General features: G+C 39.2%; 1 protein-coding gene across 1 annotated transcript in view; it reads left to right on the top strand.

The window, feature by feature from the left end:
- The window catches only part of LOC136783214 (dipeptidase 1-like), a 122,464-nt gene that overhangs the window by 64,560 nt on the left and 37,884 nt on the right, over positions 1 to 20,020 (top strand). The window contains exons 6-7 of the mRNA XM_066743164.1: positions 12,886 to 13,018; positions 16,453 to 16,603. Coding sequence (XP_066599261.1) covers positions 12,886 to 13,018; positions 16,453 to 16,603 — 284 coding nt within the window. The remainder of the gene's footprint in view (positions 1 to 12,885; positions 13,019 to 16,452; positions 16,604 to 20,020) is intronic.

The following is a 20,020-nucleotide window of genomic DNA, read 5'->3' as shown; positions in this document are numbered from 1 at the left end:
TGCTCTAATGCCTGCCTCCACGTATATATACATATACACACACGCACACTCACCCACACTCTCCTCCCTTGCTAATTAAATCCAGCATAAGTGAAAAACTCGTTATTCTTTTCTTTGACTCAATTAGCGAGGGAAACGTCCAGCTTTTAATGAATTATCTACATTTTAAATATCCGATGAAGCCTTTGGTTTTATCCACTTACACAACGATCGATTGGAATTAACCAATTGTCTCTTAAATATTGTAACACACCTAAAATAACATTGCGTCACTCTCACTTATAATCACTTGTTGCTTTAAAAACCACTAATTACTCTTTTCAATCAGATTCCATAAATAAGCACACTATGCATACAAAATTTTGTACAATATTTACAAATCTCGAGGAATAATTCGTCTTTCCATTTTTTCTTTTTTTTAATTAACAGGATTATTTTCAGAATAAATATAAAGTCGTTGAGAGAATTGCCGGTTTATATGAGTTGATTGCTAAATGTTTTTGCTTGTTCCGCGCTTAGTAAAAAAACACTTTTATTCGATAATGTACGTTTGCAGTTCGAGATAGGATGATTTTGAGAATAAATATTAGATGACTGGGTGAATTTCGCTGAGAGAAAATGAACGAATTGCAGTGGTTCGCGTAACGTATCATAAACTGCGGCTCTTCTCACAAGCTCACATGATCGAAGCTTTCCGATAATGGCTGATGGGTGGAACGTGCGAGTTACCATTATACAGGGTGTCCGATTAATATCACTCAGCGGAAAACGTGTTAAAGGGGTTGATCCGAGGTAAAAATTCCTTTCTACCATTTCTGCTTATTTCTTAATTCATTAAAAAACCAATCAAGAACTAATGTTTCTTTAATGCAAAGCTTCTTACCGGCCTGGATAATGGCAAGGTAATCAAATGAGTTAACGTATTGGAGTAAAAATGAGAAAAAATAATACTGTACACCTCCTGTTTTTACCTTAATAGTCGAATGTCCAGCGATAAACCGCTATTGAAGCGTTAAAGCATCGAATTAATCCGGGCCACTAACGAGAAATAAAATTTTTATCATTTTCGTAAAATTGCTTTATAATTGTTATTTATGAATTATCACCAGCTTAAATGGTCATTATCGGATTAATTTGACGTGCTCGAGTTTGATGGGTAGAATATACCATGGTACTCTGCTTCTACGATAGAGATAAAAATACAATAATTCCATTTTGGAAATTTTCATCCAATCCCCCATCGCGTCTGTAATTTACGAGTTTATCGAACACCTCGTACACGCTTACCGAGCTCTACTGATCTCGAAACCGTCTGACATATCGACAACTACTTCTACTTTCGCTCGTCTGACTTTAAACTGTCATAGCCTACGACTCTCTTTTAATAATTCTAATTACTCCCCCGTCTCTCTCTCTCTCTCTCTCTCTCTCTCTACATCTCGCTTATAATTTCTCTTCATTTCATTTTCGTCCTTCGTTTCCTCGGCTCTTTACGAATCGTTTAATTTATTCCGTTACACGTACATGCGTTTGTTTAATAACTATAATGTTATTTATATACCTTCTTTGTAAAAAGTTTTTTGTGCGACTGACGATCGATCCAGCACTTTAAATTATTAGAAACTTGCTTGAATTGAAAACTTTGGCCTCTCACTCTCTCTCTCTCTCTGCCACCCTGGAAGCTCTTTGTCTTTTTAGTGATTAACGAATAAGTTAACAGTAGATTTTTGAAGAAGAGCACGAAAGTTTTTCCGATTTCTTTATTGACGGCTGAATTGATCGAAGTTTCCCCCTCTGCGCCATTTCTCTCTCTAAAAGGGCTCCTGCTCTCGTTACTCGGCAGCTGCTACTAATAACGAAAAGTGTGTTTTATTGCGCACTGTTCATGAGAACTATTGATTATCCGGGCTTCCTGCCAAAAGCTTAATTTCCGGCGCCACAACAAGATGACTTACACTGATTGGCTTTTGAGTCAGCCGTATGTAACGAGCTACCGTGTGAGCTGCAATCAATAGAAATATAACTGGAGCTGTGCAGTGCATGGCTGGTCGGCTAGGAGCTTTCCCAGCGCGTTATGAATAAAAAAGTCAACCCCCACCGCGCTCGCCAGTTTGTTTGCCCACGAAAACGAGCCAAATCTCCACTGGGAACACCGAATCGAGCAAACCAATTCATTCTTGCTCCTTGTAATTTCAAAATTATAACTTAGCAAGATCTCTATCTCAGTCGAAGTTTCAGTCTGGGCTCTTCTTCGAGTAATTATGCCAACCCGAAGTGGTCTAGCAGCAAAATTAAGCTCAGTCGTGACTGGGAATAAAAGCTTTCTGCTGCTACAATTGCACAAATAAATTCTCTTCGATTCTCTCTCTCTCTCTCTCTGTAATATTATAGTAATATTATTATTATTTTTATTGCTATATAGTTTCTCATTTATTATATTGGATTAATCATAGGAGAAATCTTAGTAGCGATTGACAAGAGTTTTTGCGGTAGAAAGCATTTAAAGATGGGAGGAGATAAAGCTCGAGCTTTGTTTACCAATGAAAACGAGCCAAATCTTTGTTGGGACGAACGGATCTAGTTGGGAGATAGGTTCCCTATTTGGCACCGAACCTGACGAATGACAGAAATTTTTTATCACAAAACCCACGTATTTATTTAACGAAACGTTCCATCTCCAAATTCAGCCATTCCTTGGTCCAAGCGTGCAATGAATTCTAACGAATAGAAATAGTTGAAGATTGAAATAGTTTAATGTAGTCAGATTATTCGAATATCTTGAAACTTCAATGAAAATAGTTAGTGGGAAACTCAAGTTTGGAATAAGGGAGGCCAAGCACCTTTCTTTGTCCGCTCGCGTTATTAAGTTTACTGAATTTAAGACCACTGATCATTTTCCACAGCCCCCTCGACATTTTAGAAGCCTCTAAAAAAGTTAATTAAAACCATCAAAATGTAACCTTGCAAACACAATTTTCAATAAAAACTTGTTAAAGTGTGTTGCTTAAAAGATTTATCATTTATACATTTTCATGGATAGTAACAAGCTTATGCGAACAAATATAACGTTGGTCATTTGCGATGACGTTAATTAGGTTTGAAAAACAAAGAAAAAATGGGGCTTTCCATCAAAGCTGGAAATTTTGCAAACAAATAAAATAACGACTGGCTCGTTATAAATTTTATCAGTGGCTTTTGAACAACAAAGCTACATACGTTTCACTATGCTATTGGAAGTCTGCAATGAGGATACATATGTTGGTGTGTGTGTGTGTGTGCTCACGGTTTATCGTAGCACACAGAAAAGGGAAGGATTCATTCCAGTTGTTTGTCTTCTTCGATAAAGGTTCGAGATTCGCAAACAACCCTAAAGGGTCGGTCAGTTCTAAACAGAAGTTACAGTATTCGAGCCAGCCAACTCTTTTTTTCTCCATCATTTGCGATATCCAAGTTTTTCATATCTTTTCTATCAACGTTTCTCTCTAATTCTATAAAAAAAAAAGAAACACTCATCGTTATTGCCAATTTAAATTAAAATCACTCGAATAATTAGAAAATTACAAAAAACTTTATTTCTTCCACAACGAGAATAAATTTTACAAAGAAAATTTGCAAGAAGGGAAATGAGAAGGTCCATGATTATTCGAATGATTCGCAAATGGAGAGCATTTAATAGCTGGCTATAGTGGAGAAACAAATAAGAGATGAATTAGAAAAATAATTTCCTCCTTCAAATGATTACTCTCGTTCAGTATTTTCTCGCGAAGATGGTTTTCGTGCTTGGATAGCAAGAAATTACATTGGCAGTCTAATTAAAAGTGGCAGATGTTTTCAGTAGCCCGTGGTCGTCAGCGTGCGCAACTTATGAATATTCTTAACACGAAATGGATTTTTAATCGAGCAGGCAGCACAATTTTATCCCATCTTCAAAAAAGTCCTGTTTATTAGGAACAAATTGTGTAGTATTTGATATAATAACAACGATCGAATCGCAGGAATTTTGCAATCAAGTTGGCCCCTATTTACCAAGGTTTATCAGGGGTCGATTCGAGCACATCTACCGCAGCGAGCCGTGCATTTTTTGCCCTTGCAGCTTCTCCATGCGCTTTTTATTCCAAGCTGCGCTTCCTTCGTCGAGTCAGCCACGACCACGCTGATAAATTGACGTAACGTTTTTGCCCCTTCGAGCCTGCTTGGCTATGAATTTGCCCCCGGTCCAGAGATAGAGATGCATCTGTAAAATCAGCTAGGATTGACTGGAAAACTTTCTGGCAATTTCTCAATTTCAATAATCATTTGTTACACGCATAATTTGGAACGGAGTATATCGATCTTCTTTGGTTCTCTCTCTCTCTCTCTCTCTCTCGAGCAAAATTCGAGCTCGCTCAGCGTGGGTGAGTGTTCGAGGGGAAACATTTCCCTAAAAGAATGCTCGATGCCTGATGCACTGGGGGAGGGGGGGGGGGGGAAGGCAGGAGAACACGCGCGGTGTGGTCTCGACGGAATGAAATGTAAATGAAACTCAAAGAAACAAAAGACAGGGGCATAAGCGCGCGTGGAATGCGACGAGAGCGCGATTTGAAATTCCAATTGAGCTGCGAAAGGACCCCGAAGGCTTCCCCGTGAACCCACGGGAAAGCCTTGGCCTGGACTCGTCGAGAAAGGGGAAGATGTGGCTGGGGGGGGGGGGGGGTTATTCGTAATTCTATTATCGACTTGCAATCTCGACCAGGGGGAGGAGAGGGGGTGCCTTCCTTCCATTGTTATCGACCGGAGAAGCCTGAGATGGATAAAATTCAATTTTTTACTTCGACCCTGGCATCTCGAATGTTCGGGTAAATATTAAAATTAGATAAGAAGCCACCCTCTATCCTTTTCTTTCTCCTTTGCCCCCGTGCCACTGTTCCTCTCTACCTCCCTTCTTTGCAAATTCGATTGTTCAATACGTAAATTGGTGCTTTGGTGATTCAAATATTCGTCCGCGTGGAAATAAGCTACGTGGCCACCCCCCCCCCCCCCCACCCGACAGCGAGATTGAGATGTTTGTGCAGGAATTTAAGTATAAAAAAAAAGAATATGAATAAACCAGATTGTTGAGAGTGAGATATAGTCAATGTATATACCAATTATATATACGATTTTATTCATATATTTCATTTCCACTTATATCTGCAAATATAAACTTATATATAATGAATGATTTTATGGAAAAAATCGCCTTCAAGACTCGCAATATAATTAGTGACCTGTAAACGTACCGCGTATGTAAATGCTAGCTTTCGCTTTTGAGCAGTGCCCATATACATGTACGTATATAGCATAAAGGAGCACATGTGCATGCCTGCAAGCTAGTGTAATTACATTACACAGGTTACATCACAGACTTGACACATTACTTTAGATAACACTAATATAATTTCGTATATTTTATAGGGAAAATGTGTGTTTATAGACTGGCGCGAGCTCGAGTTAAAATTCCCTGCTCGCGGTATAGGTGGTCTGACAGAACGTTGATATTATCTACTTAGCCCGTATAAGACCATTTATATCGATATGGCTGTGTTTTTATAGTTGAAATAAACGTTTTTCTGGGAATAGTCTGTCGTAAAATAACCGATTTTCCTCGCAATTTTCGCAACTTTCTTTTGGGAAAACAGGGAAACTAAGCTGACCGCGAAAGGACCGTAGAAAGTTTGAATGAGTCGACCTCGATAAAAGATAATCAACGATTCGAAAGCTTTCACGGAACAGGGCAAAGCATGCCTGTTTATTTGGAAATTCTCGTGAAAGCTTTTACCCGCACACGAATACTTTTCTTACCACTCCTCGACTAACTGATTTGAATGGTAAAATATTTTAAGCCGCGGTTGTACTTTTGCTCGACCGATTCTAAATTCGGTGCATCTTAAAAATAGTTTTTGATATTTTTAATGGTACACGTTTTTATTGCGTAACAATATGGAAGGGAAATGTATACAATAAATTTGATGAAAACATATATGTACAGTTTGTTTTTCATAAACGAATGTGTTTACAGTAATTTTATTATTATATTTATTTATCAACAACTTTTCTTTTTAACCACTCAATTTTATTCGTGGAAATAAAGCGTGATTTAGAGATAGCAGTAAATAATTGTGCATAAAAGAGTAGGAGTGCAGAATAGGACTGTGAATATTTTGTGTACAACACGTTAGTCGAAACGTCAGTATTATCTGTTTTTCTTCTGGAAGAACGCACGTCCCTTTCTGCTCGAATGACTTTATCTCCCATCCGCTTATTAACTATAGGACTCTCGGTACACAAGTAAATACACCTCGCCAGAGCTCCTGCAGGACTGCCACTGGATTTACTCGAGTGTCGCAGACGAGTTGGCTCGATCAAGTGGCAAAGTCAGATTGCTAATGCCACAGGGTATAAGAAATACGTGATTTCAACAATTTATTCTATTTTACATCTTCCTAGTTCTTCGCTTCCTCTTTATTCTCATCGTCCATCTCGCTGCATTAATTTAAAAAAACTACTTATCAAGCATTCAAAGAATTTCTTTTTTTTTTAAAGAATGTATGAATGCCTACATTCTCAAACCATTAAAACTCTCTCCTCGTTTGTGAGAACTTTAAAATAGGAATGTTTAAATCTGAGAAGACTGAATCCAATCTTTGCTTATACATTGGAATATTACGAAGCCTGCCAGATGGAAATTTTTGGTTAGAGGAAAAGTTGACATTTGTGCAAGATCAATTAGCAATAATTTGCATTTCCCCTCGTTAAACTGAAAAGCTCTCTGAAATGGAATGTCAAAGTTCGCAAAAAGCTTGCTTGCTAAAATGGACGTAAAAAACAAAGGATATAAGTGGGGAAAAAATTGGGGTTGAAGATTATCTTACTACACGGATTTCAAAGAAACGAGTTAACTCTAAAAGTAAGGTAAAACCTTCTAGCGCTGTGCACAGAAGTCTTATAACGAGCTAGAGTAGCAGAGTAAACAAAAAATTGTATTTTGCTCGAAAACCGGTAAAGATTAAATCCATTGTAAAATCTCGGTCCAGTTTACATTTTTTCATACTAAAAATTGTAAAAATAAATTAATCGAGTGTTACAAATTGGGACGTCTTTTTTTTTGTGTGAAAATCCATGCAACGATCGATGGGAATTATTCGATTAGAATAACGACGTTGATGTGTCGTCGTACGAGAATCGAGGGATGCCAATCGCGTTATGCCCAGGCCGGAGTAGAAATTCAATATTTACGCTAGCTAGGAAACTTGATGGTAATTAGAGCGTGGATGTAATTGGTGAAACGAGCGCGCTAGGCCAAAGCCGTCCGAAATTTTCTGGCCTGCATTTCACGGAGCTTATACGAATGTCCAGGCAAAAAGAAAGAGCACGCTGAAATGCGAAGAAAAAACGCTGGCGCGAAGCTGGATTAAAATGGGGGCCAACATTATTTACGTCACCTTTTTAAACGACGCTATCTGTCTTCCCTTGGGTCATTCACGTCGGTATAAACAATTTCTAACGTCCTTGTATTAATTGATACTTCTAATGAACCAATCAATCTTTCAAAGTTACAGAAAAATAAAGAAACTGCAAAATCTCATAATTATAAGATCGTTACACACCTTTATCTTAATATACCGTGTGTCAATTAAATGTAACCTTGCGTTCCTACAGCGTCAGAAAATCCGCTGCTTAGCGCTTTCTCGATCTCAAGCGCTAGGTAAGCGATCGCTTAGGAATTAGGGAGTTATCGATCGATAATCGATGACGCATCGACTCCGGGCGACGGGTGTGACGTCACGCAAACTACAGGAATGACGTTTTTGATGCATTTAGGAGCCGCATTTTAAAGGCCCTTACTATCGGTTATTCGAGACCAAAAGCGTGAGTCGACGTAAATTTTTTATTAAGAAAAATAAATTTTATTAATCCAAGTCTTGTTAGTCTAAAATCTGCGTCAACTTCCGCTTTTCCGTCTTGAGTAATCGGAGGATTCCAATGCGGTTCCTAAATGCATCGAGGAACACCTTTGCTGCCGGTCATTGTACTGCGCAGAACGTCAGTAGCGGATAGGCACGCGCGGGCCGCGCGTGTTATGACTTGTGACCTTTTCTCGTGCGATTGCGCCGATGCTCGTATATCAAATGTCGGAAGTGACACTCGTTATAGTTTCTGGCTCCCTTCGCAGTTTACCGAGTTCGCGACCGAATTAGCGGTCGCTGTGTTTAAGTGGTGAAAATAAGTGCAGTCAGCGAAGTCTCTGGACCAATTCTAATCAGCGAATGTGGAACTACGCAACCTTACGTGCTAGGAGCTGAGGAGGATTCGAGCTTTTTGCGGAGCAGCTCGCATGAATATTCGTTATGTTTTCGTCCTGTGACGTAGGATGGTCGCGAGGGCAAAACTGCCCTTCTGCGTCTACCCTTTATATAAAGAAACGCTGGCCTTGCGAACCTTGAGAGGTTGCGCAGGCCTCTGAGCAAGGGGTCGTCGGACCCAGTAAGTCCCTTGTTTCTTTGTGCGAGGCGCGAATTGAATTATAACTACGCCGTTGCATAAAAGTGATATTAGTTTAGACGTTTAAATTGTCTGTTTTTCTTAAAAACGATTCGAGGCCTTTAAATCCCCTTAGTCTTTGTGTTAGTCGTGACCTTCGATCGTCCGAATCGAAACAACACTGGCTGTTTGTTTTGATTGGGCCGGTCGTCGCTAGGTCAGGCCGTCGGTAGCCACGTAGCGTACGCGCATGCGCTGGGAAAAGATCTCGAGCCGCGTGACGTCATACGCTGAGGCACCAATACAGATGGCGCGCGCGAGATACCGATCGTCCACGTGGTCGATCATTACGCTCTGCGCACGCAACGACTAGACCGCGATTATAGTGCACAATAGATTAATAGCATTGAATACATGGAGCCTTAGTGTAATTCGAGTATATTCGTTAGTAGTTTCTAGAGCACTTTTATACCCCTAGACATAACTAGACTTACAAGGATGAAGACTCTCTCTGTAAGAACAAATATTCGTAGAAAATATTCCTGAAGGTTCTCGGATCTTTAAGATCGCTGCTGATTGGGGTAGTTGTGTAGATTGTGAGGAGTCGCTCTCCTCCCCCCTTCCTATTCCACTCTTAGGGTGGGGAGTAACATTACCATTTTTATGTACATCTGCTTGGTCAATTCTATTATTGAATTTATATAATTTATTGAATTGAATTTTTTTAAAATGCAAAGAATCGTATCCAGGAACGTTATTCGAAGTAAATGTAGCCTCGAAAACTGTAGTTTAGATAACATATACTACAGTTTCAGAGGTTTCTTTGAGTGTCGAACGATGTCTCTGAATACGATACAACATGAAAGGTTAATTGATATGTTATTATGTCAATAGTTTCACTGATAAATTTATACGTATAGGGGTTTAGTATAATTACTTGTGCAAATAGCTGTTATATTCCATTTAAAAGCAAACAATAATACGTTGTTTATTTAACATCTAATATTGGAAATATCAATAATTCAACCACTATTTTTGATTAATTTGTTATTATGTTAAAAAACAAACAAACTTATCGTTCGAATCAAAGAATACAATTCTAATGTACAAAAATATACATTTCTGTAGTTAAATTGTAGTCGGATCGTTTTATTATTATATAAGAGTTAAAGTTTGAAATGATAGTAAGCCCCCAATTCAGTTTAAATGCTCTTAACTATATTGATCCACGGAAGAATTAAATTTTTTTATACACTTTCTGTCGCATTTGACTATTTTATGGCTTCGCGAAAGAAATTCAATTTATTTTTTAGTTATTATTGAATAGATCATGTCTCCCATAAACATACCAACATTTAATCGACGCTGTTAAATTCATAATCACTTTATGTCGTGGTGGGTTTTCCGCTTTAAATGTGTTCCATCAAAAGATAGGTGAATCAATTCGGGTTTAATTGAGCAATTTAATTAATGAAATTAGTTTATAGGCATCGTATCAATGAGCTCGATCTTGATAGTTCATATATACGATTTTTTTTCATTAAAAACTCTAAATTTATCAAATCTGTTATTGGTATTTATCACCATTGTTTTCAATGAAAAAAAAAAAAGAATTATATGCCTGTATCCGGTTACGAAAAGATTAACACTTTCACTGCGGATCAGCTTTTTTTTGTTTACAAAAGTGAACGTGGTGTAGTACGAGCGTGAGCGAAATATTCGTCATCCGCAGCGAACGCATACAAACACATTCCAGTGTGTGTCGCGTGCTTTATGCATTATCAAAACTATCAAAATCCGAAAAAAAAATAACTCGTGGAAATCAAAACAAAGCATAGTCTAGCAAAAATCCTCATAAACCTTTAAAGCCAAACAAAATACATTAAACAATATCTGGCTCGGATAGGTTAATAAATTTTAATGACTATACAAAATTTACAATAACGCTCAATTGCTAATTTTAACAACAACATATTCATTGGAGCAAGTCGCTCGGTAATAGCGATTTTGCGAAACGAGCAATATAAGTTTCATTAATAATAAATGAGAATGGGATTGAATAAATAACTGTTTAATCGAAAATTCTCAATGAATTATTAAGCGATCGGCGAACTAATTGTGAATGCGATATGATACGTGAGGTTTTACGCTATCTGCTTGAGGTAATGCAATTGCACTCAGGCAAATCAAAAGGTAAATCATTCATTCCTCCTATTTATTTCACGAATTCCAGAAACTCTCATCCCCCTATCTCTTTGACCGTGAAACAGGGTAGAGGCATATTTCGTCGAACATACATACTTTTTGTCGCTTTAAAAATAGAGTCATTTGCGTGACAGTAAACAAATGAGGGAGAGAATTTATGGGACAACGGTGTGAGGAGAATTTATTAATTCAGCGCGAGCATGTTTATCCCTCGTAGCTCCTACGGAACGTTTCTCCCGTGCACCGTACACGTGTCAAAGGAGCTTTGCTAATTTGCTGTAATATAAAAAATAAATAGGAGAAAGAGGAAGAAATCCAGGCGAGAGAGTTTTAATAATGTAACACGAGGAGAGGGATTTTTGTTTCAGGAATGGCAATGCGATTGTTAAACCGCGTTACAGGGATTTTCACGGTGAATTTGTTGGTTAACGAGGCGCAAAGTGTGTCTCCATGAGGAAAATAAGCGGCTCTTGCACACTGGCTGGACATCTTTGGCCGATGTACCAATCGCCAGGCACAGAGAACGCGCAGCTGGAATAAAAGCCAGACGGCCCGTCACTCACACACACACACACCATGCCAAACTCTCTCAAGTGCAAACCAATCCGTTTTGTACCCGTCGAACCCCATTAAAATCCTCTCTTCATTCATACCTCCTAACGCTAATTCAAGCAATTTTCTATCTAAATGTAAATTTACCCTCGTCTCCCCCCCCCCCCTACTTATCCCCACGTCATAATTAAAGCCAATCACCCTGTTTCTAACGTGTTTCCTTTCAAAAGCCCTTCTACCATCTTTGCTCTCCACTCGATTAACCAGTAAATTCAACGACTTTTCTTTCTTACTCGCAATTTACTCTTGGAGGAAGCCTTGCAACAATCAGACAGAATGTTCGATTGCTCGCTAAAGTGGACACTTTTTATTCCAAACTACTATAATTTATCTTTGTTTCGATCATTCCTTATTTTTCTGCTTCATAATTAAAGCTAATCTCACTCTCTCCGTTTCTTCCAACTGTTTCTGCTCTCTCAAAAACCTTTCTAAAATCTTTGCTCTCCACTCGAGAGCAAAGCATTTTCAATTGTACCGCTAGTTGAAAGAATATTTTTCACTGGAAACCTCTATTAACCGATCATTGTTGCAAATCTCTTCTCCCTGCGTCATAATTAAAAGCAATCACCCTCTTTCTAAGTTGGTTCCTTTGAAAAGCCCTTGCACCGTCTTTGCTCTCCACTCGATTAACCAGCAAACTCAACGCGCGTTCCTCCTTTATTACTAGCAATGTATAACCTTTCGAGATAGTCTTCCTTCCAACAATCATACAGAACGTTCTATCCTTTTGCCAAAAAAAAGAGTATTTTACGATTTACTAAAATGAAATAAAACTTGAATCATTGCTCTTGTGCTTGGACGTATTTGTGGTTTCCAGTGCAATACTCGGCTAGCCTTATTTTTTAACGTTATTTTCTCTCAAAGTTGTAAAGTGAATTGAACTGATAAACAGGCTAGCAGTGTTAAAACCATTATTTTATCGTATCCAGCAGTGATCCCTTTCGCGATAGTGCCCAGTGCTATATATATATATATATATAACGTTTCACTGGAATCTAAGATGGACATTGCCATGTGTTTTCTCTGTAAGTGTTTTGGTACTTTACGGTTACGGCTGTGTTACGGCCCCGTAAACGACACGTAACTGCGCTCAAACGAAAAACCTCTACGTGCGTGTTTGAACAAAAATTCATCTCAAACTTTATCTCAGCTTCAGTCGATAATTCGAGAATGCAATAACAAATCGACGTAAGCTGCTAAGAATTTTTGCGTAATTTTTGTAATAATCATCATTATAAGAATCCCTGATCGATACGCAATTACACTCGAAAGAAAAATCTCCATGTGCATACATTTTTGAGCAAAAATTCCTCTCAAACTTTATCTGAGTTTCGGAGAGACGATAATTAGAAAATCGAATAAAAAATCGATGCACCGTGCTAACTATATTTGTATAATTATTGTATAGCAATTATTACTACGAATCTCTACCATGCGTGTGCATATAGATACGCAGAGAGAGAGAGAGAGAGAGAGAGAGAGAGAGAGAGAGTTTGTAATAATTAATGCTTATACGAGGATCATTATGGAGTTTTACTAATTAATACCTTGTTGCTTGGTATTTTTCAGTTTTGGTCCGCTTACGTTCCCTGCGGGGCTGCTCAGTTAAACGCGGTTCAACTTTCCTTGGAACAAATCGACGTGATTCGTCGACTCGCCGAAATGAATGCTCAACATTTAACTTTGGTTACCTCCGTCAAAGGTGAGTGCTTTTTCCACACCTTTCAGCTTTCAAGCTTTCCCTTTACCCTACCCCCTTGCGCCTATATTTTCTCTCCGTCGTCGTCGTCGTCGTCGAGGCTTGATGCACTTTCGCGAATCCTCCAAAGGTCGTAAACTTTCATTAAAGTACCTTTTTTTCTTTTTTTACTTTATTTCTACAAAAGGTAATTGACCTTAGGCTACTCGAACGCTATATAGAATTTACGTCGTTGGCCAAGATTGTGCACATGCGATGTTGCGAATTTGGAAATAAGGTTAGTGATTCTCGTGCAATTGCGCTTGACACAGTGAAATATCTGCTTTACGGTGCTGGCAATTCGTAGTTAGCTGTGCATGGGGGTATGAATAAAGACGAAAAAGAGGGATAGGAAGTGGTGCAGGATATGCACCAGCAACGGTATCTCTCAGATTAAATCCATAATAGTAAAACCTTTGGCTGTTCTTGCGGCAATAAATCGCTTATAAGGATCCTAGCTTTACGATCCTGGAATTATCGTAAAGCCGAGATCCCTGTTACCGATTTAGTATTTGTAACAGCAACACTCGTTACGTGGAATCGGGGCAAAATAAAAAATACACTTGGTAACTATCGCTGGAAAAAATCTAGTGGAAAACTAAAACAGTAGTTTTGTAGTATTAACAACAAAAATAGAGATAGAGAGGTATATCGGCTTAAAGCACGATTCTCGAAGGGCCAGGTGTGGGAAAAAGGGTAATCTCTGTTAAACTAAATAAAAAATCAAGGATTTTAAAGGTCGGTCAACGTTTTTTCTTGCAAAACGATAAAAGAACTGTAGTTATGGACAATTTTGCATCAAACAATTCTTTTACGTTAGTTTTTCTCCAGCTCCAACCCTACTAATGCCTGCAATAAATTTTTATAATGGAAATGATGGTTCGTAAATCGGTTTGAAAAAATTAATTATAAATAGCGTAAACAAAACCTGATTTTTTTATTGTTGATCATTTGGCAGAATTCTCGGAGAATATTTGAGGGTGCGTAGAATGCTGATTGGAGAAGCGAAATTGATGAGATAAGCGAGGGTTGCACCCCGCGTCGCACGTCGGATAGTTGAATTTCGAAGCGCGTTGAATCAAACATTTCACAGTTGCGATTTTCGAGATCGCGTCGGGATGAATGGCCCGTATCAGGCGGCTCATTTTGCAGGTGCAATCGTTAGTGCAACTTGTTCCAACGGTAATTAGATTGTTAGAAACGCGTACCAGCTGCCAGTAACAATGGCGGAGCGTCGGCAACCTTGCCAGGAAGTTTGCCGCCAGGAAACTCCACGGGACAAAAGAGACCAGTATTAATTGCTCGATTTCTCGCTGCTGCGCTATCTATAGAAATTATAAAGACCAATGTAATTATCGCTTTTAACACTATCGTCTTACATTCCTTTCTGCCCTTCTTTTTTGCTCTCTCTCTCTCTCTCTCTATTTTTGCTTATTTCATTCGCTCACTTTTTCCAGCCCCCATTTTATTTTTATAATCCTCCGGTTTTTACCCCCCCCCCCCATCTCCCTCTTCCTACCTCTTTTTCTCATGCTTTACGTCTTACCGACAGTGGAGAATAATTTATAAGCTTTATCGACTGCAGGTAAAACATTTTATTACAGTAAATTCTTCTCTTCTTTTTCTAATTTTTGATCCTACTGAGCGAAGATTCATTACGTCCATGAATTTATAATATACCGGGGAAATGATTGTATATATTAATTATCCTTCAGATTGGTCGAGTCTTGCAAGACTTGATCAAAGGTCTTGGAGAAAATTTAAGGGGATATATAAGAAGAGAAGGCCGGGGTACGCTGAACTGCGCGAGTATTATTAATTATGGCTCTTAATTAGTATCGTAATTAGAGGCTGGCGAAAAGGCAAAAGTTGGACAAGAAGCTGAGACATTAAAGGAGTCCATTGGGTAAAATCAAATGTGTCGCACTTTCGTAGGAAGACACTTAAAGCGTTCAGCCAATTAGCAACGTAACGCTAATTACTTTCAGCAATTTTCGACAAACTAGCAACAAATCGAGTTCATGGATGAGTTTAGCACGATTATCATAGCCACAGTGGATTATATCAAAGTGTGGATTAAAGTAAAAGTAGTTATAATCGTGAAATGCGAATAATGCATTTTTTTTTTGTCGAATAACTCACGCATGGAAAATTAATTAGGAGGAAAATAATTTGACAGCTCCTTGCAAGCTTCGCCGTTGCTTTATTTTAATATAGTGTATTAAGTTTAGGGATTGAGTTCGCGCTGGGCAAGATACAAAAAAAGGAGCAGCGAGAATCGTGGAACGTTAGGATCGGGTAATTGGATCGTGGAGCATCAAATGCATTGTCCTAATGAAAATTAACGTGCTCGGTTAATTAGCTCCGTTACGCCGACAGCAATTCGACCATTCTCGCGGACGGCTTTGCAAAACAACGCTGCGAGCCTGTATAGTAGCGAGCCAGACGACCGAGTAGACGGACAGACTAAGGGAAAGCTTAAAAGCAACTGGCCCTCCGTCTCGGTTGCTCTTACACACAGTCTCTGCTGCAGTGTAGAAACGTTCGTGGTAAAACTTGTTCCTGCTCCGAAGCTCTTGAATGCTGTCAGCCATTTTCATAAGCTCGAGAGAAACTCTACCGAGTATATATATATATATATATATATATATATATATATATATGAGTGCAAAACGAGGTCGTGGAAGGAAGAAAGAGGTTGAAGCTGCGGTTTAAATCGTTAAGTCAAATATGGGATCCCGGAAAATATGTGAAACAGAGGAAAAGTGGAGAACTGTTTAAAATGAGAATAAAAAGGGTAAAATGACTGAGAAGAAAATGACACGTATATGTTCTAGCTATATGGCTATGAATTGATAAGGAACGCTTGTATGATTTATGATTTTATATATAGCAAAAATAAAAGGGGATATAAGGGGGAGGGGGGAGTGAATAATAGGGGTTGTATTATAAGGAAATAAGGAGGTTTCCTTGGGAAAAGAAAACAAGAGGGAGAAAGAGATAAGAAATGCGGGTCACCATTCCTCTGAACTTCAATCGAAGCCAAGGATGCAGTGAATTTTAAAATAGAGGCTATATTGGTTCCGATATACTATTTCCCGCGTGTCATAACAAATTCTTCGAAAGACTTTGTACCTCCGATCTTCTCCTGTATACTGCAAATGACTTGCACATTTTCCATCGCCTTTATCGATTTGTTGACGGAAGCCCTGTCAATTTTCTGCCAATGTTGCTCCATTTCCAAATTTCTCCACACATTTTTCACTTGCTTGAAATACTGCGGAGAAATTCTTGGCTTTATTGTTAGTCGAGTGGATCATTATTATTGTAATGTTGGAAGATAAAAAGTCTACGTGAAAAATGTGAAATGGAAAATTTAATGTTTGTGTCTTGTGCAGGTCTTATCGAGGCACACCGAGATGGGAAAATCGCTAGTCTGATCGGAGTGGAAGGTGGTCACTCCCTCGGGAATTCCTTGGGGGTTCTCAGGACGTTTTACGGCTTGGGGGCGCGATATCTTACCCTGACGCATGCCTGTGACACCTCCTGGTGAGTACGCTACCCTAAATTATGATTATTATGCAAATATTACCGAATTATTAATGACAAATCTATGGCGAATAATCTCTAAAGACAGCCCCATTCCTCCTATAGAGATTTCATTTCCCCAAGCATTTATAATAATTACAAAAACTCTATAAGCTTTCGCACCACACTCATTGAAACACGATAACTTATCGGGAAATACAAGACGGCTTTATTTGTTGTTTATAAAGTTATTCAATCCACGAGTTAAATTACAATGAATAATATTTGATAGTTCATTGTATACAAATATTGCATGACTCGAAAACAATAACTTCGAATCGTTGAAAGTTTTATTAACAAGAGAATTTGTTCCTTTCAATTCTGCATTATTCATCACAACGGTAAATGTTAATCTCTTGTTTTTATTTCACACTGGAGCATTCGAAGAATTCATCTAATAACTGTAAGATTGAAAGTACAAAGCAGATAAAAATATCAGAAGCTTCAGAGAGAGAGAGAGAGAGAGAGAGAGAGAGAGAAATGAAGCGTTGAAAGCAATTTAGTAGGATAGCTTGATGCCCAGAGAATATTTTTTTAGCTCGATTATTTCATGACTTTGACAAAGGAACATTTGTTAAGGGTCTCTTTTATCTGTACATTTCTCACAATCCTTTATCCTATATAAGAATAAATCTTAGAGGCTGAAATCTGTTGTATTAAAAGCTAAGATCCGTCCGTGAAGTTTCTGTATGGCTGACCGGGCAGCCCTTACAAATCCAGAAACGTATTGATATCGCCTTGCCAGTTCCTTCGGGAACTTGCGTACTTTCACCGGAGTAAACTTGCGTGTTCGTGAAGCAGCTCGTGTATTTCGGCTATTAAGATTCCCTATAACTTTGATAACTCAAGATAAATGATCTCCATTTGAAATCAACACAATACTCCACATATATATATATATATATATACTCCACCCCTAGAAACTCCCATAGCACTCGTTAGCTCCAAGTTCAACACACACACACACAGAAAAAAAAGACAAATAAAAATTTCCATTCACCCCCAAAAGTTCGAAGTCGCGCGCGTTCCAATTTCGACACTCGTTTTACGACGTCAATTTATCACGTTTGCTCTTAAAAGCAAAACTGTATAATGTCGAGTAATAAAGTCGTACCGCGCGAAAACCAAATGTGAGTGATAAGCTTTTCATTGCTCGTATAACACTGCGCGTTGCAATTATAATTGAAAGCACAGAGGGAGTGCGGAGCTTTCAGTATAGTGACTGGCAGGGATCATCGGAAAATTACAGTTTGCACTCCGATCGGACGCAGGATGATTCGGGTATTGGTGTTTTTGTTGCTCGAATGATATTAAAGGGCTTCGGGCGCTGTTTTTGTCGAGCAGTGGTGAGTTTATCGTTGCGTCGAGTAGAGAGGGTGCTTAATAAACAAGAATGGAAAGCTTTAGTTTTACGAGGCAAGTAACGTGGCGGGGAGTCGGCCGATTCTCCAGTTGAAAAGTGCGCGGGGCAACGAATAATGTCGAAACGTGGCGGTAAAGCGAGTTCCTCCAGGACATCAATCCTTACGTGGAGCTTTATGCGTCCCCCGACACCGGGCCCGCGTCGTACGGTTGTAAATAAAGTCGTGCTTTATGCAGCTCTTCACTCCCTGGGACTCCGTTACTCCAGATCGCATTACCATGGTAACGTATCGCATCAGCATCCGAATTACCCCGAAGTGCCACTTTTCCCTTGTCACCGCACACCCAGGGACTCAGGAATCATTAGCAGAATCCAGCTTCGCGATTCCTTCTCTCCCTCCTTTACCTCCCCCCCCCCTCCTACACATGCCACCTAACCGTAACTTTAATCCCTCACGCATCACCGATCGCTAAACATCTTCGGAAATTATTTCAAATCCCTCCTTAACTCCATGCGTTTTATAAGCTCTCCACCTCCCCCCTGCAATCCTTTCACTTTATTTTCCCATTGGCACCCGTAATCCACCTAATTGCTTTCCAATATTCACTGCTAAATACACCGGCACTTTTATCGATCGAATTCCTAGCCCCTGTCTCCCTTATGATCTATTCGTTCCACTAGAACCGTTCGATCAATTTCAGATTTTTCTACTGAAAATTTGCAAATCGTGCGAAATCGCTTTGAAATTTATGCAAGACCCTTGTAGTCGTGTTTAGGTGCGAATAATGTATCGATTTGCAAATTTTTTTCTATATTTATAGGCCTTGGTCATTGGGAATGAAGGAGCGTGGAAAGTTTCGCGTTTTCCACGCAATTTATTCGCGCGCTTTACGCGCGGAGGGTTCTGAAGGTAGGCGGGGGGAAGAAAAGGGAGTGGGACGTGTACAGTGGACAGCGAAAGATTTTCATGGCAGAAACCGGATGTGCTCTTATTTACTACGACTGTATAAAACGGGCATGCTGTACTCTCCATCTTTCTCCCACTTTCTCACACACAGTCTCAGCATTTCTCCCTCTTTCTCTTCTCTTTCTTTCAACCCCCCAGACTCCCAACTCCGGGGACGCATAAAGCTCGGGAAAGGATTGAAAAGCAGAAGAGGCTTGAACCGGGTCATGTCCGCCATTGTCGTATAACACTTCGGCCTTAAACCACCGACAGAGTTAGCTCTCCCCGCTAGTAATTTATTTCCGGCTGGGACCGGAAACCCGTGTCGTTTCGGCCCGAACTTTTCGACGAATAAATCCTCAAGGCGGATCCCCGAAGGAGCCATGCGAGGAGACCCAACACAAAACAGGGCCACATCCTGCATCGGCTCGCTAAATTCAATTTTAATAATATCTTTAAGTCCCGGTGAACTATGAACCTTCCAAACGCGTACTGCAAGAAATTATTTTCCCTGCAGACCTACCAGCAGCTCGACTCTCTTTCGTCCATAAAATATTTCCCCAAATTGCATCTGTGATCGTTCCTTTAATAATCGAACAAAGTTTCTCTTTCAAACTATAGTTTTCAATTAGATGTAAATATTCTCGCTGTATTTTATCGATTTAATCTACGTAGAAACGCTTCAGCCTGTAAAAATGATATATTAAAAAATAAAAGCGAACCAAAGAAATTTCTCACTTTACACCATTTTATTTATTCAGCTTCGAGTGTATTCATGGCACTTTCAGCTTTTATGTCAATGTATACCTGTACAAACGCTCGTAACGCAGATACATCGTGAAATTGTTCAATTTTTAATCGAATAAACGTACGTGGCGTTAAAAATCAAATAAAACAGTCAACTCGATGTTTAAACAATCACAAAGCTATAAAAAGGAACATGCATGTTTTATTGCTGTTACTTACGCTTCGTTCAAGTATTGCGTCATTGTAATACACTTGCTCATAATAGTCATCAGAGGTTCGTACAATTTTTACGTCAAGTGTATTCACTCTTGAAACGTGTGTG

Source organism: Prorops nasuta, unplaced genomic scaffold (assembly GCF_024137725.1).
Source record: "Prorops nasuta isolate Cenicafe-Biocafe unplaced genomic scaffold, Cenicafe_Pnas_1.2 PNAS00032, whole genome shotgun sequence".
In the NCBI taxonomy this organism is placed as follows: Eukaryota; Metazoa; Arthropoda; class Insecta; order Hymenoptera; family Bethylidae; genus Prorops; species Prorops nasuta.
Note: the sequence above shows the minus strand (reverse complement) of the source record. Positions and strands in the feature narration are given on the sequence as shown.